This window comes from Ranitomeya imitator, chromosome 5, assembly GCF_032444005.1.
Source record: "Ranitomeya imitator isolate aRanImi1 chromosome 5, aRanImi1.pri, whole genome shotgun sequence".
Classification (NCBI taxonomy): Eukaryota; Metazoa; Chordata; class Amphibia; order Anura; family Dendrobatidae; genus Ranitomeya; species Ranitomeya imitator.
In genome coordinates, this window is record NC_091286.1 from 378,912,961 (window position 1) to 378,937,354 (window position 24,394).

The 24,394-nt window shown below is 42.8% G+C and overlaps 1 protein-coding gene across 2 annotated transcripts in view; it reads right to left on the reverse strand.

Moving 5' to 3' along the window:
* Nucleotides 1-24,394, reverse strand: part of PRIM2 (DNA primase subunit 2) — a 339,774-nt gene that overhangs the window by 17,784 nt on the left and 297,596 nt on the right. For both annotated transcript variants that reach the window (XM_069726719.1, XM_069726718.1), the window contains exon 12: nucleotides 22,961-23,043. In XM_069726719.1, coding sequence (XP_069582820.1) covers nucleotides 22,961-23,043 — 83 coding nt within the window. The remainder of the gene's footprint in view (nucleotides 1-22,960; nucleotides 23,044-24,394) is intronic.

Genomic DNA, 24,394 nt, shown 5'->3' on the forward strand with positions numbered 1-24,394 from the left:
AAAAAGACCAAAGAACTGTCTGAGGACTTGAGAAACCAAATTGTGATCCATCTCCAAAGACCTGAATGTTCCTGTGTCTACCGTGCGCAGTGTCATCAAGAAGTTTAAAGCTTAAACCCTTCCCGACCCATGACGCCACGTAGGCGTCATGAAAGTCGGTGCCAATCCGACCCATGACGCCTATGTGGCGTCATGGAAAGATCGCGTCCCTGCAGATCGGGTGAAAGGATTAACTCCCATTTCACCCGATCTGCAGGGACAGGAGGAGTGGTAGTTTAGCCCAGGGGGGGTGGCTTCACCCCCCCCCCATGGCTACGATCGCTCTGATTGGCAGTTTCACTTTCAACAGCCAATCAGAGCGATTTGTAATATTTCACCTATTAAAACTGGTGAAATATTACAATCCAGTCATGGCCGATGCTGCAATATCATCGGCCATGGCTGGAAACACTAATGTGCCCCCACCCCACCGATCGCCCCCCCAGCCCCCCGATCTGTCCGGTACACTGCTCCGGCTCCCCTCCGTCCTGTGCTCCGCTTCCCCCGTGCTCCAATCACCCCCCCTGCACTCCGATCCACCCCCCGTGCTCCGTTCCACCCCCACCGTGCTCCGTTCCACCCCCCGCGCTCCGATCCACCCCCCCGCGCTCCGATCCCCCCATCCCATCATACTTACCGATCCTGCCGGGGTCCGTCCGTCTTCTCCCTGGGCGCCGCCCTCTTCCAAAATGGCGGGCGCATGCGCAGTGCGCCCGCCGACTCTGCCGGCCGGCAGATTCGTTCCAAAGTGCATTTTGATCACTGAGATATAATCTATCACAGTGATCAAAATAAAAAAAATAATAAATGACCCCCCCTCCCTTTGTCACCCCCGTAGGGACAATAAAAAAATAAAGATTTTTTTTTTTTTCCACTAATGTTAGAATAGGGTTAGGGTTAGGGCTAGGGTTAGGGTTAGGGTTTCGATATGTGCACACGTATTCTGTTCCTCTGCGGATTTTTCCGCTGCGGATTTGATAAATCCGCAGTGCTAAACCACTGCGGATTTATGGCGGATTTACCGCGTTTTTTCTGCGCATTTCACTGCGGTTTTACAACTGCGATTTTCTATTGGAACAGTTGTAAAACCGCTGCGGAATCCGCACAAAGAAGTGACATGCTGCGGAATGTAAACCGCTGCGTTTCCGTGCAGTTTTTCTGCAGCATGTGTACAGCGATTTTTGTTTCCCAAAGGTTTACATTGAACTGTAAACTCATGGGAAACGGCTGCGGATCCGCAGCGTTTTCACATACCTTTAGAATTAGGCTATGTGCACACGGTGCGGATTTGGCTGCGGATCCGCAGCGGATTGGCCGCTGCGGATTCGCAGCAGTGTTCCATCAGGTTTACAGTACCAAGTAAACCTATGGAAAACCAAATCCGCTGTGCCCATGGTGCGGAAAATACAGCGCGGAAACGCTGCGTTGTATTTTCCGCAGCATGTCAATTCTTTGTGCGGATTCCGCAGCGTTTTACACCTATTCCTCAATAGGAATCCGCAGGTGAAATCCACACAAAAAACACTGGAAATCTGCGGAAAATCCGCAGGTAAAACGCAGTGCCTTTTACCCGCGGATTTTTCAAAAATGATGCTGAAAAATCTCACTCGAATCCGCAACGTGGGCACATAGCCTTAGGGTTAGGGTTGTGTTGGGGTTAGGGTTGTGATTAGGGTTATGGCTACAGTTGGGATTAGGGTTAGGGTTGTGGGGGGGTTAGTGTTGGAGGTAGAATTGAGGGGTTTCCACTGTTTAGGCACATCAGGGGTCTCCAAACGCAACATGGCGCCACCATTGATTCCAGCCAATCTTGTATTCAAAAAGTCAAATGGTGCTCCCTCACTTCCGAGCCCTGACGTGCGCCCAAACAGTGGTTTACCCCCACATATGGGGTACCAGCATACTCAGGACAAACTGCGCAACAATTACTGGGGTCCAATTTCTCCTGTTACCCTTGTGAAAATAAAAAAATGCTTGCTAAAACATCATTTTTGAGGAAAGAAAAATGATTTTTTATTTTCACGTCTCTCTGCGTTGTAAACGTCTGTGAAGCACTTGGGGGTTCAAAGTGCTCACCACATATCTAGATAAGTTCCTTGGGTGGTCTAGTTTCTAAAATTGGGTCACTTGTGGGGGGTTTCTACTGTTTAGGCACACCAGGGGCTCTGCAAACGCAACGTGACGCCCGCAGACCATTCCATCAAAGTCTGCATTTCAAAAGTCACTACTTCCCTTCTGAGCCCCGACGTGTGCCCAAACAGTGGTTTATCCCCACACATGGGGTATCAGCGTACTCAAGAGAAACTGGACAACAACTTTTGGGGTCCAATTTCTCCTGTAACACTTGGGAAAATAAAAAATTCTGGGCTAAATAATTATTTTTGAGGAAAGAAAACGTATTTATTATTTTCACGGCTCTGCATTATAAACTTCTATGAAGCACTTGGGGGTTCAAAGTGCTCACCACACATCTAGATAAGTTCCTTTCGGGGTCTAGTTTTCAAAATGGGGTCACTTGTGGGGGGTTTCTACTGTTTAGCCACATCAGGGGCTCTGCAAACGCAAAGTGACGCCCGCCGAGCATTCCATCAAAGTCTGAATTTCAAAACGTCACTACTTCAATTCCGAGCCCCGGCATGTGCCCAAACAGTAGTTTACCCCCACATATTGGGTATCAGCGTACTCAGGAGAAACTGGACAACAACTTTTGGGGTCAAATTTCTCCTGTTACCCTTGGGAAAATAAAAAAAAATGCAGGCTAAAAGATCATTTTTGAGAAAATAATTTTTTTTTTTATTTTCATGGCTCTGCGTTATAAACTTCTGTGAAGCACTTGGGGGTTCAAAGTCCTCACCACACATCTAGATTAGTTCCTTTGGGGGTCTAGTTTCCAAAATAGGGTCATTTGTGGGGGATCTGCAATGTTTAGGCACACAGGGGCTCTCCAAACGTGACATGGTGTCCGCTAATGATTGGAGCTAATTTTCCATTTAAAAAGCCAAATGGCGTGCCTTCCCTTCCGAGCCCTGCCATGCGCCCAAACAGTGGTTTATCCCCACATATGGGGTATCGGCGTACTCAGGACAAACTGGACAACAACATTTGGGGTCCAATTTCTCCTATTACCCTTGGCAAAATAGGAAATTCCAGGCTAAAAAAAATCATTTTTGAGGAAAGAAAAATTATTTTTTATTTTCATGGCTCTGCGTTATAAACTTCTGTGAAGCACCTGGGGGTTTAAAGTGCTCAATATGCATCTAGATAAGTTCCTTGGGGGGTCTAGTTTCCAAAATGGGGTCACTTGTGGGGGAGCTCCAATTTTTAGGCACACGGGGGCTCTCCAAACGTGACATGGTGTCCGCTAAAGAGTGGAGCCAATTTTTCATTCAAAAAGTCAAATGGCGCTCCTTCCCTTCCAAGCCCTGCCGTGCGCCCAAACAGTGGTTTACCCCCACATATGAAGTATCAGCGTACTCAGGACAAATTGGACAACAACTTTCGTGGTTCAGTTTCTCCTTTTACCATTGGGAAAATAAAAAAATTGTTGCTAAAAGAATTTTTGTGACTAAAAAGTTAAATGTTCATTTTTTCCTTCCATGTTGCTTCTGCTGCTGTGAAGTACCTGAAGGGTTAATGAACTTCTTGAATGTGGTTTTGAGTACCTTGAGGGGTGCATTTTTTAGAATGGTGTCACTTTTGGGTATTTTCAGCCATATAGACCCCTCAAACTGACTTCAAATGTGAGGTGGTCCCTAAAAAAAATGGTTTTGTAAATTTCGTTGCAAAAATGAGAAATTGCTGGTCAAATTTTAACCCTTATAACTTCCTAGCAAAAAAAAATTTTGTTTCCAAAATTGTGCTGATGTAAAGTATACATGTGGGAAATGTTATTTATTAACTATTTTGTGTCACATAACTCTCTGGTTTAACAGAATAAAAATTCAAAATGTGAAAATTGCGAAATTTTCAAAATTTTCGCCAAATTTCCGTTTTTATCACAAATAAACGCAGAATTTATTGACCTAAATTTACCACTAACATGAAGCCCAATATGTCACGAAAAAACAATCTCAGAACCGCTAGGATCCGTTGAAGCGTTCCTGAGTTATTACCTCATAAAGGGACACTGGTCAGAATTGCAAAAAACGGCAAGGTCTTTAAGGTCAAAATAGGCTGGGTCATGAAGGGGTTAAATTACAACTTATTGAATTCAACATTTATATGCAACAATAAAGAAACACAAAAAACAAATACCGAAGTGCCAGAATAAATACATCTTAATCATCATAACACAACTTGCGCAGCATTTTCAACCTAAATTCATTGAACAAGCCAAAAGAAAAAAGGTGATCATATCCTCAAGTGTGATTTTCCAAATACAGTCTCATCCTAATTATATGTTAAAAACAAGATTACAAGAACCAATATTTTTACCACCCATTTATACATGTAACAATTTTTTTTCTATTATATCACTAAACAAGTCATTTATGAAGTGTTTAAAAGGAATAGTAGTTAAATCCTCGTTTTATAAAATATGAACTAATCAAACAATTAATGGTAGGTTTTTACACGGCCTGTTATCATCAATGTGTCCCTTCTAGTGGGTGAAATGTCATCTTGTCCATAAGCGCTTACTAGCAATGGCCGTTTCCTTTTGTGTCTATGTGCGGCCGGTCATGGTGCTCGGCTCCACCTGAGTCAATATCTGATTTTTGTAACTTTTTCAATGTCTGGTTTTCTTGCATACACAGAGGACGGCACTGGACCAGAAGCTGCAGAAAAGTCCTTTCTACGTCTTCATTTTCACAATCTTTGGAGAGTCCAGTAGCCGCCACCAGCGCCGATCATATTCACAGGCACATCACCAGTTATGTCATCCATTGCCAATCTTGTGCCGCCTTTTACCACTTCATGCACTTCACTGTCTTTGCTGAATGAAAAAACCCTTGTTTTTATTTCTGTTTCACTACATGTGATGACAGTCCGGTATTGCTGAGTCCCCTTTCTGCTTCCTGTAACCGAGGTTTTTTACAAACTCTCCTCCTCCTCGTAGTCCTGGTTTGTACAATACATGAACTGGATGTTAAGAATATTTTTCTCCCTCCATTTGAGGAGTTGCCTGGGTGTTAAGATTTGGTGTGAATATGGCCTCTGGGGCTGCCGGCCTGTCATCTGCTCTGCAGTCACCATCTACCCCTGGTCATTCTCAGCCCTAACAAAGCTTCTCCTCTGTCCTCTCCTGCTTCTAAGCTGTAACATAATAAAATAACACAGTAATATCTAAAAATCATGGATTATTTGGTAAATATAGACCCCACACTGTTATACCACAGGCTGAACAGACCTGAATGCGAGATTTTCGAATTGACACTAATAGTTTTATTTTTTAAAATATGATCACATCATGATCCCAGCTTGTATTTTGGTACATATGTGGCTAGGAGCATAGCAGGCACATGTGCAGTTTTTGAAATTTTTAAATTAAACGTTTTTTTTTTCTGAAATGCGTTTTAAAGTTTGGCGCTTGCATTCGCATAGGTAGAATATTATCAAAGATACTCTTGTGACATATCTGGTGAAAGCCTGTACAGTTCTGAGTAGAATGGTGTTTATTTTGTTTCTCTATCTTTTTCTAGCCTGAGTTATGGGGAGAAATGTAAAGGCAGGCAACACCGAAATTCACACTTTTTCCGAACTTTGAAAATCAATAAAAAATAAAATCTAGAATTTTTTTCTTCTTCACATTTTGCATTCTCTGACACACTATTACCAAATAACAAAATCTCAAAAGAATTAAAACTATAGTGGTAAAAATCATTGGTTCACTTGACATGGAATGACCCGTAGTATATTGCCCAGCCACGTAGTATATTGCCCAGCCACGTAGTATATTGCCCAGCCACATAGTATATTGCCCAGCCACATAGTATATTGCCCAGCCACATAGTATATTGCCCAGCCACATAGTATATTGCCCAGCCACATAGTATATTGCCCAGCCACATAGTATATTGCCCAGCCACATAGTATATTGCCCAGTCACATAGTATATTGCCCAGTCACGTAATATTTTGCCCAGACACGTATTATACAGTCATGGCCAAAATTTTTGAGAATGACACCAAAATTATATTTTCACATGATCTGCTGCCCTCTGGTTTTTATTAGTGTTTGTCTGATGTTTATATCACATACAGAAATATAATTGCAATCATATTATGAGTACCAATAGGTTATATTGACAGTAAGAATGAGCTAATGCAGCAAGTCAATATTTGCAGTGTTGACCCTTCTTCTTCAAGACCTCTGCAATTCTCCCCGGCATGCTCTCAATCAACTTCTGGACCAAATCCTGACAGATAGCAGTCCATTCTTGCATAATCAATGCTTGCATTTTGCCAGAATTTGTTGGTTTTTGTTTGTCCACCTGTCTCTTGATGATTGACCACAAGTTATCAATGGGATTAAGATCTGGGGAGTTTCCAGGCCATGGACCCAAAATCTCTATGTTTTGTTCCATGAGCCATTTAGTTATCACCTTTGCTTTATGGCAAGGTGCTCCATCATGCTGGAAAAGGCATTGTTGGGCGCCAAACTGCTCTTGGACGGTTGGGAGAAGTTGCTCTTGGAGGACATTCTGGTACCATTCTTTATTCATGGCTGTGTTTTTAGGCAAGACTGTGAGTGAGCCGATTCCCTTGGCTGAGAAGCAACCCCACACATGAATGGTTTCAGGATGCTTTACAGTTGGCATGAGACAAGATTGGTGGTAGCGCTCACCTCTTCTTCTCCGAATAAGCTGTTTTCCAGATGTCCCAAACAATCGAAAAGGGGATTCATCAGAGAAAATGACTTTGCCCCAGTCCTCAGCAGTCCACTCCCTGTACCTTTTGCAGAATATCAGTCGGTCCCTGATGTTTTTTCTGGAGAGAAGTGGCTTCTTTGCTGCCCTCCTTGAAACCAGGCCTTGCTCAAAGAGTCTCCGCCTCACAGTGCGTGCAGAAGCACTCACACCAGCCTGCTGCCATTCCTGAGCAAGCTCGGCACTGCTGGTAGTCCGATCCCGCAGCTGAAACAGTTTTAAGATACGGTCCTGGCGCTTGCTGGTCTTTCTTGGGCGCCCTGGAGCCTTTTTGACAACAATGGAAGCTCTCTCCTTGAAGTTCTTGATGATGTGATAGATTATTGACTGAGGTGCAATCTTTGTAGCTGCGATACTCTTCCCTGTTACGCCATTTTTGTGCAGTGCAATGATGGCTGCACGTGTTTCTTTAGAGATAACCATGGTTAACTGAAGAGAAACAATGATACCAAGCACCAGCCTCCTTTTAAAGTGTCCAGTGATGTCATTCTTACTTAATCATGACTGATTGATCGCCAGCCCTGTCCTCATCAACACCCACACCTGTGTTAATGGATCAATCACTAAAACGATGTTAGCTGCTCCTTTTAAGGCAGGACTGCAATGATGTTGAAATGTGTTTTGGGGGTTAAAGTTCATTTTCTGGGCAAATATTGACTTTGCAAGTACAGTAATTGCTGTTAAGCTGATCACTCTGACTTTCAGGAGTATATGCAAATTGCCATTAGAAAAAATGAAGCAGTGGACTTTGGAAAAATTAATATTTGTCTCATTCTCAAAATTTTTGTCCATGACTGTATTGCCCAGTCACGTAGTATATTGTCCAGCCACGTAGTATATTGCCCAGCCACGTAGTATATTGCCCAGCGACGTACTATATTGCACAGCCACATAGTATATTGCAGTCACGTAGTATATTGCCCAGCCACGTAGAATATTGCCCAGCCACGTAGTATATTACCCAGCCACGTAGTATATTACCCAGCCACGTAGTATATTGCCCAGCCACGTAGTATATTGCCCAGCCGCGTAGTATATTGCCCAACCACGTAGTATATTGCCCAGTGACGTAGTATATTGCCCAGCCACGTAGTATATTGCCCAGTTACGTAGTATATTGCCCAGTGACGTAGTATATTGCCCAGTGACGTAGTATATTTCCCAGTGACGTAGTATATTGCCCAGTGACGTAGTATACAGCACAGAGCCACGTAGTATATTGCACAGCGAAGTAGTATACAGCACAGAGCCACGTAGTATATTGGCCAGTCACGGAGTATATTGCCCAGCCACATTTGTCACAGGTTAAAAAATAAACATATACTCACCTTTCCGAGGGCCCCTGTAGTCCACAGCAGCTTCCGGTCCCAGGGTTGGTATGAGCGCAGGACCATTGATGACGTCGCGGTCACATGACAGTGACGTCATGGCAGGTCTTTCTCGCTCAGGGCCTGTGATGACATCGCGGTCACATGACCGTGACGTCATGGCAGGTCCTTCTCGCGCAGGGCCTCTGATGACGTCGCGGTCACATGACCGTGACGTCATGGCAGGTCCTTCTCCCATACCATCTTTGCCACCGGAACCTGCAACGGAAGATGGCGACTTGCGCGAGCAGCTCAGCGGACTACAGAGGGTGAGTATAGCAGGTTTTTTTTTATTATTATTTTTAACATTACATTTTTTACTATTGATGCTGCATAGGCAGTGTCAATAGTAAAAAGTTGGGGACACACAGGGTTAATAGCGGCGGTAACGCAGTGCGTTACCCGCGGCATAACGCGGTCCGTTACCGCCGGCATTAACCCTGTTAGCGGTGACCAGAGGGGAGTATGCGGGCGTCAGGCACTGACTGCGGGGAGTAAGGAGCGGCCATTTTCTTCTGGACTGTGCCCGTCGCTGATTGGTCACGGCAGCCATGACAGGCAGCTGGCGAGACCAATCAGCGAATGAATATCCGTGACAGACAGAAGGACAGACGGAAGTGACCCTTAGACAATTATATAGTAGATATACACATAGATATACACACACACACACATATATATATATATATACACACATATCTACTATATAATTGTCTAAGGGTCACTTCCGTCTTTCTGTCTGTCTTTCTGTCACAGATATTCATTGGTCGCGGCCTCTGTCTTGTCATGGAATCCAAGTCGCTGATTGGTCTCGCCAGCTGCCTGTCATGGCCGCCGCGACCAATCAGCGACAGCCACAGTCCGATTAGTCCCTCCCTACTCCCCTGCAGTCAGGTGCCCGGCGCCCGCTCCATACTCCCCGCAGTCACCGCTCACGCAGGGTTAATGCCAGAGGTAAAGGACCGCGTTATGCCGCGGGTAACTCACTCCATTACCGCTGCTATTAACTCTGTGTGACCAAGGTTTTACTATTGATGCTGCCTATGCAGCGTCAATAGTAAAAAGATCTAATGTTAAAAATAATAAAAAAATAAAAAATCATCATATACTCACCCTCCGGCGCCTTTCCCGTTCTTCGCGACATTCCGGTGCTAAGGATGGTCATGTGACTGCGACGTCATCACAGGTCCTGCGCGCGAAGGACCTTCCATAACGTCACGGTCATGTGACCGCGACGTCATCACAGGTCATGCGCTAGAAGGACCTTCCATGACGTCACGGTCATGTGACCGCGATGTCATCACAGGTCCTGCGTGCGAAGTACCTTCCATAACTTGCGGACGTGGGTGTCATCAGCCAGACCTGGGGTTGGGGCGCTCGTCTTGCCCTGGATGGCGGTTGCCAGAAGCTGCATCTGCTGCCGTTGCTCCTGCAGGCTCTGTTGTATCTGCTGCTGTTGCTCCTGCTGGCTCTGTTGTATCTGCTGCCGTTGCTCCTGCTAGCTCTGTTGTATCTGCTGCATCAACAGCCTGTTGGTCTCTTGCTGTTGTGACTGCGACTGAACCAAGTGTTTCAGAAGGTCCTCCATTTTCCCCGGCAATGTTTGCTGGCTTGCAACAGACTTGACCCAGGACATTCAATAATAGACTTACATCTCCGCTGGGAACGCTGCCCGCATTCTCCACCAATTGTAGGGGTTTCACTCACTCAGGTGCGACGGCTGACACTCAGGAGGCACGTTCCATTAAATGTTCACAGGGTTTATTGCTCCATAAACCACATAGCAAAATAACAGAAAGCAAATAGCCTTTAGCTCAGGAAAAGAAAACAAGTGTCCAGTCCTTCAGGCTCAGTCCTGGAGCCTTAACACACTCTGGAGGGTTTCACCTCCACACATATACACATATACCTCCTGTGTTAAACATTAGCCATTCTTTTTTTAGGTCTAACCACACCCAGGAACCCATCACATGACCTGAAACACACATAGATAGGCATGGTTATGTCACAGCGACAAGCCACCTATGTGACACATATCTCCCGTCGACTATACGACCTTTAGCCACACTACAATATATATATATATATATATATATATATATATATATATATATATATATATATATATATATATATATATGTGACACGCACATATATACAGTGGTGTTCAAAAGTCCTGCATAGGATAAATTGATTTTTCAAGTTTTAAACATTTTCTGTCAAATATCTTCGATGCTAATATGACATATTATATATGGTTTTGTTCAGAATATAATTTTGCATTCTCTCCCTGTAATATTTTTAGCTTTTGAAGCAGTTTTGCCTGAAATTATTGCAACAATATGGGAATTGAAAGCAGAACTAAATATTGTACAGTATATATTGTATATATTGTAAATATTGTACAGATCCAAAATTAGCCAATCACAGATGAGGTTCTTATGACCAATCATAACCTGGATATGGCAGCCAATCACATTGCATTACATTGCATCACATCTGCTGCTTTGTTTGTTTATTTTATCTGTTAGTCTATCTAGTGAATCATACTGCAGAGTTTTTTGCGAAGGATCGTGTGCGAGTTGTGGTGCTACATGAAGAGGGTTATACTGGCCCCCAGATCGCAAGGAAGGTCGGCTGTAATCAGAGTACAGTCGTAAGAATTTTGCAGAAACATAAGCAGCTTGGAATTACCCAGGACAGGCCCAGATATGGTCAGCCCAGAAAGTCAACTAAAAGGGAGGATAGAGTACTGATAAGAACATCCCTTGCCAATTGAAAGCTCACCTCTCCTCAGCTTCTGCAAGAATGGCAAGAAAAGTGAAATATTGAGGTAGCAACATCAACTGTTAGGAAGAGATGTTTGGAAGCAGGATTGAGAGGCTGCAAGGCCCGAAAGAAGCCATTGATGACATGACAGCCATACAAAGACAAAGACGAAAACTGTGGGCATTGAAATATTTAAAATGGAGGAAGGAGGAGTGGGAAAAAGTGCTATTTAGTGATGAAAGCACTTTTTGCAATTTAGGAAATGATGGCAAATCTTATGTGAGAAGGTTCCGACACGAAGAGTACAAGCCAGAGTGTTTGAGCTACTCTGTGAAACATGTGATGAAAGTAATGGTCTGGGGCTGTATGGCAGTCAATGGTGTTGGAAGGCTTCATATTGTGGAGGGTATGGTTAATGGAAAAAAATACATAGACATCCTTAATAAGAAAATGCTGCCTTCTGCTCAACATTCTGAATTAAATAAAAAATAATAAATCTTAAAAAGTTAATGAACTTAGAAACCTGTTCACCATTCTACACACTGTACTGGTGTAGGTATGGTTATGCTGTTAAAAAAAATTTCAAAAATGCACATACCATAACAATTTATACACTTGGGACATTCAAAAATGAGTATGGCATACAATGAGGGATTACAAAGATATATACAGTCATGGCCAAAAGTATTGACACCAGTTTCACTGTAGAGATGCAGAAGTATGAAACAGTTTTCTTCACGCCTATGCAGGACTTTTGAACACCATTGAAGTGAAGAAGACCGGTGAAACGCGCGTCGAGGCGGCAGGTGGGGACTCACTACGTACCATTCACATCTCCATGTAAGCTTTACTACCTTATCTTATGCCAGTTATTTCTTGCACCTAAGTACTTACGTGATATACTAATAGCACGCACTGTCGCACTTTATTATGGCCTTCATATGCAGACCTATCCTTTCATTTTCAGACGTGATTGATTGAATATATGCCAGATGGGAGATATTTCCGTGCTGCAATTAGCCATACTAATCGTATCTAACCCCCTATACATTAGGATTTCTTACCTTTGCACCTAACTACTTACGGGACATATAAATAGTACGCACAATTATATGCACAATTGCACTTTATTTTAGTTCTAATATGCAGCACTATTTTTTCAATCTCTAGACATAATGAAGTAACTATATACCACATGAGAAACACCTCTACCGCTGTAATTAGCCATACTGATTGTGTTTAAATCCTTACATACTAGGATTTCCATTGATGCAATTCTGATTGTGCTTAATTAGGATTCTTACTGGTGTAACTTTATATAATATAAAAAAATTTTGCAATTCTTATATGGACATAATTCTTATTATCCCCTTTATTCCTGCTAATTAGTGTCATTCTGTTATTTATCTTTTTATCATTTTTGTGATTAAATAAAATTGTTAGATTTTTAATTAAATACTCTTGGGCCTTTTTTCTATTATTATAGAAAGGATTATATGTGATTACATAGATATTCTAGTAAAAAGACAAAAACCTCAATTCTACATTTTTAAATATTCAGGTTTCACATTTATTAACCTTCTGGATTGAGCCTGTGTTAACCCCTTCCCGACCTGTGACGCCACGTAGGCGTCATGGCAGGATCGCGTTCCTGCTGGTCGGGTGAAAGAGTTAACTGAAATTACACCTGACCTGCAGGGACAGGGGGAGTAGTACTTGAGCCCAGGGGGGTGGCTTCGCCCCCCCCCCCCTCGTGGCTACGATCGCTCTGATTGGCTGTTGAGAGTGAAACAGTCAATCAGAGCAATCGTAATATTTCACCAATAAAAATTGGTGAAATATTACAATCCAGCCATGGCCGATGCTGCATTATCATCGGCCATGGCTGGAGACCACGATCTGCCCCCGCCACTGATCTCCTCCCCTCCGTCCTCCTGTTCGCTCCCCCCCGTGCTCCGATCCCACTCCCCCATACTTACCAACCTCCGGTGTCCCTCCCCGACGTCCACCTGTCTTCTGCATGGGCGCAGCTATCTTCCAAAATGGTGGGCGCATGCGCAGTGCGCCCACCGAATCTGCCGGCAGATTCGTTCATACATTTTGATCACTGTAATAGATCATATCACAGTGATCAAAATAAAAGAAAATAGTAAATAACCCCCCCTTTATCACCCCCATAGGTAGGGAACATAATAAAATAAAGAAAATATATTTATTTTTATTTTTCCACTAAGGTTAGGGTTAGAACTAGGGTTAGAATTAGGGTTGCAATTAGAGTTAAGGTTAGAATTAGGCTATGTGCACATGGTGTGGACTTGGCTGTGGATCCGCAGCGGATTGGCAGCTGCGGATTAGTACCAGTTTTCCATCACGTTTACAGTACCATGTAAACCTATGGAAAACCAAATCCGCTGTGCCCATGGTGCGGAAAATACCGCTCGGTATTTTCCGCAGCATGTCAATTCTTTGTGCGGATTCGGCAGCGTTTTACACCTGTTCCTGTATAGGAATCCGCTGGTGAAATCAACACAAAAAACACTGGAAATCTGAAGGTAAAACACAGTGCGTTTTACCTGCGGATTTTTTAAAAAACGGTGCGGAAAAATCCAGACACAAATCCGCAACGTGGGCACATAGCCTTAGGGTTGGAATTAGAGTTAGGGTTGGAATTAGGGTTAAGATTAGGGGTGCAATGGGGTTAGGCTTTTGGTTGGGATTAGGGTTAGGGGTGTTTTGGGGTTAGGGTTGGGATTAGGGTCATGGTTAGAGTTGGGATTAGGGATGTGTTGGGGTTAGTGTTGGAGTTCTAATTGAATGGTTTCCACTGTTTAGGCACTTCAGGGTTCTCCAAACGCGACATGGCGCCACTATTGATTCCAGCCAATCTTGCGTTCAAAAAGTCAACTGGTGCTCCCTCCCTTCTGAACCCCGACGTGTGCCCAAACAGTGGTTTACCCCCACATATGGGGTGGTACCAGCATATTAGGACAAACTGGACAACAACCTTTGGGGCCCAATTTCTCCTGTTACCCTTGTGAAAATAAAAAATTGTGGGCTAAAAAAATCATTTTTGAGGAAAGAAAAATTATTTTTTATTTTTACAGCACTGCGTTATAAACTTCTGTGAAGCACTTGGGGGTTGAAAGTGTTCAACACACATCTAGATAAGTTCCTTGGGGGTCTAGTTTCCCAAATGGGGTCACTTGTGGGGGAGCTCCAATGTTTAGGTACACAGGGTCTCCCCAAACGCGACATGGTGTCCGCTAACGATTGGAGCTAATTTTTCATTCAAAAAGTCAAATGGTGCTCCTTCCCTTCCGAGCCTTGCCGTGTGACCAAACAGTGGTTTACCCCTACGTTAGGTATCGATGTACTCAGGAGAAATTGCCCAACAAATTTTAGGATCCATTTTATCCTGTTGCCCATGTGAAAATGAAAAAATTGAGGTTAAAAGAACTTTTTGGTGAAAAAAAAAGTACTTTTTCATTTTTACGGATCAATTTGTGAAGCACCTGGGGGTTTAAAGTGCTCAATATGCATCTAGATAAGTTCCTTGGGGGAGTCTAGTTTCCAAAAATGGGGTCACTTGTGGGGGTGCTTCAATCTTTAAGCACACAGGGGCTCTCCAAACGCGACATGGTGTCCGCTAAAGATTGGAGCCAACTTTTCATTCAAAAAGTCAAATGGCGCTCCTTCCCTTCTATGCCTTGTCGTGCACCCAAACAGTTGTTCCTCCCCACATATGGGGTATCGGCGTACTCAGGACAAATTGGACCACAACTTTCGGGGTCCAGTTTCTCCTTTTACTCTTAGTAAAATAAAAAAAATTGTTGCTAAAAGATCATTTTTGTGACTAAAAAGTTAAATGTTCATTTTTTCCTTCCATGTTGCTTCCGCTGCTGTGAAACACCTGGAGGGTCAATAAACTTCTTGAATGTGGTTTTGGGCACCTTGAGGGGTGCAGTTTTTAGCAGTTTGTGCAGTTTGGGTGTTTTCAGCCATATAGACCTCTCAAACTGACTTCAAATGTGAGGTGTTCCATAAAAAAAATGGTTTTGTAAATTTTGCTGTAAAAATGGGAAATCGTTCGTCAAATGTTAACCCTTATAACTTCCTAGAAAAAAAAAATTTTTGTTTCCAAAATTGTGCTGATGTAAAGTAGACATGTGGGTAATGTTATTTATTAACTATTTTGTGTCACATAACTCTCTGGTTTAACTGAATAAAAATTAAAAATTTGAAAATTGTAAAATTTTTGAAATTTTCAACAAATTTCCGTTTTTTACACAAATAAAAAGAAAAATTATCGACCTACATTTACCACTAACATGAAGCCCAATTTGTCACGAAAAAACAGTCTCAGAATGGCTGGGATGCGTTGAAGCGTTCCTGAGTTATTACCTCATAAAGGGACACTGGTTAGAATTGCAAAAAATGGGCAGGTCATTAAGGTCAAAATAGCCTGGGTCATGGAGGGGTTAACAATCAAAAAGAAGCTTCAAAGCCTAGCGCTGCAATAGCATTTCTGCCTAACATCTTAGTTTTGTACCCAGCATACAGCAATAGGACTGCACTGAATTCTGGGACATTATTATTTTTAAAGCAATGCTTTTTAACCTGTGAGGCAGGGCCCCCTGGCTGGGGTGATTAAGTTCTTAACAATCCTGCTGATCATGCTTTATAGTTGGCCAGAGGCATATCTAGGGTTTTTGGCACCCGGGGCAAGAATTCATTTTGGCGCCCCCCTCCCAGGACATATGTGATTTGCACACTTAGTCATGTACCCACGAGCTCCTCTCTCTAATGCTCTCAATATTCAGTGAAAAACAGAGAAGGGGGAAGAGAAGCTTGTTGTCACAGGACCATAAGTATGAAAGGCGCATGTGAGTGAAGTGTCCATTGATGAGTACTGGAACCTGCAGAGCTGAATCCTGACATTGCAGCTTCTGAATTCTCACAAATAATGCACTGCACACTTTTAGGATTCTCCCTGGCCAGTGGACAGTCATGTCAGCACAAGCATGTGATTTGTATACTTCTGGCCACATTCCGACTGGACGTGCCCGGCTTCACTCAGTTCATTTTCATGGAGTGAGGCCACACATGTCTAGTCAGCACATGACCGGATGTATCTAAATCGCCAGCACGGGAGAATCTTGACAGCGTGCAGGGCACACTGTGAGAACTCAGAAGTCTGCAGTCACAAAGAATGACTGCAGACTCATCACAAACCTGGACATCCCCTTTAATGCTCCTAACATAAATAAAAACATGAGAGTTAGTTAGCATCAAAATAACATTTACATCCAGGTACCTTATAGATCCAGCACCGAGCACCACGACAACCAGCAGAGTCCTGCACTACACGGAGGCCCTAGATCATGTGACTCCTGACCCCTCCCTCCTGTGACCTCATCACAGGTCCTGTGCGCACAGAGCTGCAGCAGCAATAGCTGTGGTGTGTGGCTCTCTGCGGTTGAGGGGCTTAGCTGTGGGACAAGTGCAGTCCCACTCGAGCCTCCTTGGACCGCCGCATCATCAGGCGGCCCGCTGGCGCCCCCCTGTCGGCTGCGCCCGGGGCACATGCCCCGGCTGCCCCCCCCTGGATACGCCACTGTAGTTGGCACTTGGGGAGAAGACAGTTATATTACAGAGTTAACAGATTAGGAATTAACACTGTTTGCTGTGTACTTCAGAACTATACGTTCCCACATATAACCCCTTAATGACAGCCAATACGTCTTTTAACTGACCTGAGATATAAGAGTATAGCCTCCCCATACAGGTGACAATCCAGCAGCTGTTGACTGTGCACTATAGCTGACAACTTGCTGCATCAGCCATGATCAGTGTTTGTATCTTCCAAATCTGTTTAACCCCTTAGATGCTGCTGTCAATAGTAACTACATCATCATAAATGGTTAACAGAATGTGGGGGCTTCCTCTTTATCCACACTGGTGCCCTCAGATCATTATTTTGTGGTCCTGATGTTTGCGATGGCAATTCACGACCAAATAGCGGCCGTAGAGCCTGACAGGTGTAGTAATCTGTTCAGAAGTTAGAGGCATTTAGGTTGTAAAAATACACTTTTTCATTTCTGTCATGCCACTTTGCATTAATTCCTGTAAAGCACCTGAAGGGTTAATAAACTACCTGACAGCAGTTTTCAATATGTCTAGGGGTGCTGTTTTTAAAATGGTATAACATTTGTGTGTTTCCTAATATAGGGGTCCACTAAAGTCACTTTAAACATGGATAAGTCCCTAAAAAAATACATTTTGTAAATTTCCCTGAAAAAAATTAAACATTACTGCTACATTTTTAAACCTCCTAAAATGCTAACAAAATAAAATAACATTTTACAAATGGTGCTGATGTAAAGCCGACATGTGGGGAATGTTATTTATTAATGGTTTGCTGTGGTATGGCCATCTGGATTAAAGGGATAATCATTTAAATTAGGAAATTGCTAATTTTTTAACATTTTTCTCAAATTTTTGATATTTTTTATAAATAAACACAAAACGTATTGAACCTAAATTTATCATTATCAAAGTATAATGCATCACGAAAAAAACAATCTCAAAATCACTGGGATTTGTTGAAGCGTTGCAGAGTTATTACCACAAAGTGACACTGGTCAGATTTAAAAAATTTGGCTCTGTCACTAAGGGGTTAAAGAAAAAAAAAAGGAACTTACGGTATTATAAAATAGGTTATTTAGATAGCGATGATATAAGACACTGGGAAAACAAAATTAACTGATAGGCTATGTGCACACGTAGGGAATGGGGTGCAGAATTTTCTGCACAAAATCCACATCTCCTGGCAGAATCCGTAGCTGCGGATTTGCCACGGAATTGATGCGGATTTTCTGCGGTTTTTCCCACTGCGGATTACTATAATGGAAGGGTGCAGAAACGCTGCAGATCCGCACAAAAGAAGTGACATGCACTTCTTTTAAATCCACAGCATTTCCGCACTGATTTTTCCGCACAGCTTTTTTTTTACCCACTGATTTACATTGTACTGTAAATCACAGTGCGGATCTGCAGCGTTTCTGCGCGGAAGAATCTGCTGCGGATCTGCAGCAAATCGGCATCGTGTGCATATAGCCATATATGTTATGCTGTAATGTCTATTGTCTGTACAAGTCCCCTCTATAATTTGTAAAGCGCTGCGGAATATGTTGGCGCTATATAAATAAAATTATTATTATTATATACGTATGAATATAATGTGCTTGATCTGGCTAGTAAGCACCAGGGTAGTGACTGCCAGGCTGATTTCAGATCATGGAGAAACACATACGCTAATCCCATATGGTCTACCCTCCGACACACTACACAAAACGCTAGTCAGAGGTAAAGACTGTCTCTTTCACTAGATACTATCCATTTATCGTCATCCAGAAGAGCAATCTCTCCCAAAGCCTATAAACACATGGAGGCCCAGTAACCAAGGGACCGAGCATTTACTAATGATTTCTATATTGGTATGAACTTGAAATACTTCAAGACACATAAATGGCTACATTATGATAACGACACTGAAGTGCTGAAAGCATCACATAAAGGCACTATAAGGGTTTGTGCCAGCAGCATTAGTGGACCATTAGAACATGTGCACTACTGGACTGGCATGAGATTCCTATGTGGGCTGTGATAGGGAGCAGAAGGCCACAGAGATGGGAACTCATCCATTTACACTGAATTTGGAGAATACATTGCTACTCTTACAGGGTGCACCAAATACCTTTTCTCTGCACTCACTGTGGCTTAGAAATGGCAACATACCAGTATAAGTGGCTCAAAGGTTACAAATTTATATTTTGCTAAATGTCACAAAGTGCATGTCACAAAATTAACAATATTGTATCATACAATTATTAGGTTCTGTAGAAGGACGTAGATCTGGGTATTTATTTTGATGGAATATAGGCTGAACTGGATGGACAAATGTCTTTTTTCGGCCTTACTAACTATGTTACTATGTTACTATGTAAATTTGTTTTAAAGAACCTATTCTCCACAAATGTTTTGTTGGTCCTACTTGCAGACTTGAACATCTGATACACTGCAACACTCCTGTCTAGAGTTTGGCTGTGAGACATTTGTGCTATGTCTTGTGACTGTTCCACAACGTCTGATGAGAATATCCATTTAAGACTTGCCCCACCTTGCCTAAGTCTCTCTCCCCAGTTTGTAGCTATAATGGTAGACAGTCAGATACATCGGTGTTCTCTGCAAGATTTTTCCTAGAATGAGTTTTAGGAGTGAAGATTTACCGAGCAGAATAGTGCATGCCAATAGCAGGCCGCTCCAGCACTCATCCAAACACAAGCAGCTACACTCCGTCATATCTGCAACCAACCTATACCATTATACTACTGCCTACCACTTCTGCTCAAAATATATACTCTCGATATCCGCCATGTAATGCTTTGCTATTACTGTGGTTATCCCCTCATCTGATTTTTATGATCATGATTTCATATAACTTAACCCCTTAGAGACGGAGCTACTTCGACCTTAATGACCAGGCCAAATTTTGCAAATCTGACCAGTATCACTTTATGAGGTAATAACTCTGGAATGCTTCAATGGATCCTACGGATTGCGAAACTGTTTTTTTCGTAAAATATTGTACTTCATGTTAGCCGTAAATTTTGATCGATATGACTTGTGTATATTTACGAAAATATCAAAAATTTCACAATTTTCAAACTTTACCTCACTTTCTCAAGAGGCAACACCAAAAAGTAGACCCCAGAGTTTTTCACCCACTATAATATTAGTACAGTGATACCCCACATGTAGTCAAAAAGTACTGTTTGGACAAACGGCAATGCTCAGAGCGGAAGGAGCAATATTTGAAATTGGGAACACATATTTGGCTGAAAGAGATTGCAGCACCATTTCACATGTGCAGGGCCCCTAAGGTCCCTAAACAGCAGAAACCCTCTACAACTGTCCCCATTTTGGAAACTACACATCTCAAGGATTTTATACAGGAGTATGGTGAGTATTTTGAACCCACTGGTATGACAGAATCGGATAACATTAGGTCGCCATATTGAATACAGTGGAGCAAAAAAGTATTTAGTCAGTCAGCAATAGTGCAAGTTCCACCACTTAAAAAGATGAGAGGCGTCTGTAATTTACATCATAGGTAGACCTCAACTATGGGAGACAAACTGAGAAAAAAAAATCCAGAAAATCACATTGTCTGTTTTTTTAACATTTTATTTGCATATTATGGTGGAAAATAAGTATTTGGTAAGAAACAAAATTTCATCTCAATACTTTGTAATATATCCTTTGTTGGCAATGACAGAGGTCAAACGTTTTCTGTAAGTCTTCACAAGGTTGCCACACACTGTTGTTGGTATGTTGGCCCATTCCTCCATGCAGATCTCCTCTAGAGCAGTGATGTTTTTGGCTTTTCGCTTGGCAACACGGACTTTCAACTCCCTCCATAGGTTTTCTATAGGGTTGAGATCTGGAGACTGGCTAGGCCACTCCAGGACCTTGAAATGCTTCTTACGAAGCCACTCCTTCGTTGCCCTGGCGGTGTGCTTTGGATAATTGTCATGTTGAAAGACCCAGCCACGTTTCATCTTCAATGCCCTTGCTGATGGAAGGAGGTTTGCACTCAAAATCTCACGATACATAGCCCCATTCATTCTTTCATGTACCCGGATCAGTCGTCCTGGCCCCTTTGCAGAGAAACAGCCCCAAAGCATGATGTTTCCACCACCATGCTTTACAGTAGGTATGGTGTTTGATGGATGCAACTCAGTATTCTTTTTCCTCCAAACACGACAAGTTGTGTTTCTACCAAACAGTTCCAGTTTGGTTTCATCAGACCATAGGACATTCTCCCAAAACTCCTCTGGATCATCCAAATGCTCTCTAGCAAACTTCAGACGGGCCCGGACATGTACTGGCTTAAGCAGTGGGACACGTCTGGCACTGCAGGATCTGAGTCCATGGTGGCGTAGTGTGTTACTTATGGTAGGTCTTGTTACATTGGTCCCAGCTCTCTGCAGTTCATTCACTAGGTCCCCCCGCGTAGTTCTGGGATTTTTGCTCACCGTTCTTGTGATCATTCTGACCCCACGGGGTGGGATTTTGCGTGGAGCCCCAGATCGAGGGAGATTATCAGTGGTCTTGTATGTCTTCCATTTTCTAATTATTGCTCCCACTGTTGATTTCTTCACTCCAAGCTGGTTGGCTATTGCAGATACAGTCTTCCCAGCCTGGTGCAGGGCTACAATTTTGTTTCTGGTGTCCTTTGACAGCTCTTTGGTCTTCACCATAATGGAGTTTGTAGTCAGACTGTTTGAGGGTGTGCACAGGTGTCTTTTTATACTGATAACAAGTTTAAACAGGTGCCATTACTACAGGTAATGAGTGGAGGAAAGAGGAGACTCTTAAAGAACAAGTTACAGGTCTGTGAGAGCCAGAAATCTTGATTGTTTGTTTCTGACCAAATACTTATTTTCCACCATAATATGCAAATAAAATGTTAAAAAAACAGACAATGTGATTTTCTGGATTTTTTTTCTCAGTTTGTCTCCCATAGTTGAGGTCTACCTATGATGTAAATTACAGACGCCTCTCATCTTTTTAAGTGGTGGAACTTGCACTATTGCTGACTGACTAAATACTTTTTTGCCACATTGTATGTCTGAATCGAGTTTGCATCGGTGTTCAGGTATGGTGAGCGCTAGAGTGACATGCTTGAATTCCCACCCGGCATGTTTTGTGGTTGATAAGACACCAAAGAAACCATGGAGGATTGCCCGTGCATGACAGGCAATCCTCACATGTTTTCTTGGCTGTCTAAGGCTATGTGCACACGTAGAATGGTCCACTGTGGATTTTTCCGCAGTGGATTTGATACATCTGCAGGGGAAAAATGCTGCGTTTTTGCTGCAGATTTATAGCGGTTTTACTGTGGTTTTTCTGCGGATTTCACTGCGGTTTTACAGCTGCAGTTTTCTATAGGAGCAGCTGTAAAACCGCTGCGGAATCCGCAGAAAGAAGGGACATGCTGCGGAATGTAAACCGCTGCGTTTCCACACAGTTTTTTCCGCAGCATGTGCACAGCGTTTTTTGTTTCCCATAGGTTTACACTGTAATGTAAACTCATAGGAAACTGCTGTGGACCCGCAGCTGTGGAAACGCTGCGGATCCGCAGCAAAATCCGCAGCGTGTGCACATACCCTAACAGCCAGAAAACATGCAGAGCAGGGACGCGAGCATGTCAGTCAGACACCAGCGATACTTGGTACATACCCGAGCACCGGATGCAAACTTGAGTTGTGAGCACTTGCACCCAACACTAGCCATCATATCGTCATCATTTTTGTTTTCCAACTTTTGAAAAAAAACAAGCCTAATTCCAACCCTAAGGCGAAGGACAACCCCAACATTAAGCCACTATCTAGGCATCAATAGTACAAATCCCTCCTGTTGCCAGGTGCCAAAAGGCAGATTTTGGTGGGCGCACTGTGCATGTGTCCATCTTTTTTTTTTTCAAGAAGAGGGGGCAGAGGGCCAGGTGACAGAGCAGGAGAGCCCAGAGGATGGTGGGGGCAATGGGGGAGGACTTGGGGACATAATTTCTCTCTGCTATGACATTTATATGATGTCAGAAGAGAGAGAAATAATTGTAATAGCAAGCACACTTTTTTTTTTTTTTTTTACTTTAATCGCCGTTATTTATTGAATAAAGGTGATCACGTGATCGTGGACAGTGTTCGCCAAGGTCTCAGCAGCCCCCGGTAGCTGAAACAACGGAGATAATTCCCTATAAGGCCCCTTAGTGGCCACTGTTTTAAGGTTATTGTTCATAACATAGGTGTGGAAAACATCACCATACAAAACAATAATTAGAATAATTTTTACATACCTGGTTTATTCCTGCTGTGGAAACCTTAAATGACTGCAATTTCTGCTTCAGCAACTCCGGATCACTGTGCCTAAAAGGACACCCTAATAAAGGCAGACAATTGAAGAAAAAAAAAAAAAAAAAACTTGATTTACTTAGGGATGAGAACTATAAACACTGGTGTTACTTCCTAAACTGACTAAATTATTACTAATTGCGTAGAAAGCACAGAATGATGAAAAGAAAGTCCATTCTTTGTGCTCCCGCTTGGTACAAAAGTCTTGTGTATTAGAGCATCACAGATTAAATATTTCCAAGAAACATTATATAAGTAGTAAGAAAATAGCGGCCAAAATGGACTGTGTGAAAAAGCATTAATAAGGTAACATTGAGACAGGCCGACTGTGGTCAGCTATGTGCAAGGTTATCAGAGGTCATTTAATAATCTATTTAAGACAGGCTTACCATACTTCCACGCACACCAAACGATCATTACTGTAATTGTTCTGCGCACATAGATCACCTTTTCTTGGCTGCAAATGTGCTGCTTACATAGGACGATGTGTTGCTGAAAATTATTATCAAGCCTGCTTATAGGGGTTATCCAGGAGCCTTATTTTTTTTTCTTAGGAGTTTAAGAACTTTCAGGCAGGTAGTTAGTTGCTAACCATCTGCCTGTTGTAACTAGGGCAGATCTTTGCTAGCTCAGAGAAATTACAGACTGCTCCTGCTGGCGACTTTACGCTTTCTGGTGAGGATACATAACAGAGCATCTGCTTTTCTTTCTCTCTGCTCTGTTGACAGTGTGTGACTGCCAATGCCATACTGACCAACAGCAGCACAGCTGCAGGAAGCATGCGGTCAATCAACATGGCATTGGCAGTCAAGCGATGATGATAGAGCAGCCCAGATTAGGAAGCGCTGCCTTGTTGACGTGAAGCAACAGAAATGTGGGCAGGAGCAGTCTGTGATTGCTCTGAGCCAACAGGCAGGACAAGAAGGTAGTTAGATACTTCCTGCCTATTATTGTAGTTCTTAGCCCCAGGATACAAAAAAATATATTCCCGATTACCTGCTTTAAATACATGGACCACAGACCCAATAATCATACATGGATTACTGTTGGTTAATGTGGCAGCTATTGCTCCTGTGGGGTGGTTTGGCCTGTAGTTATGGGGCTTTGTAGCATGAATGCTGTGAGGCACCAGGTCACCCACCTTACTGGTGCACTAACAGAGGAAGTGGCTGGAGCTCGGCACCACACCTTTAAGGCTATTAAAAGTTTGGGGCCCACTGAAAGGTTCGCTGTGCTGTAGAAGTGGGTTTTATACAGTCTGATTCGAATGTTATCCGTTTTGTACATTTTTGCCCAACATATGATTTTTTTGGATGTGCAGTCCAGGTCTTTTCTCTACAGTTCAGAACCTTAAAAAAACAAAAACAAAACAAAAAAAC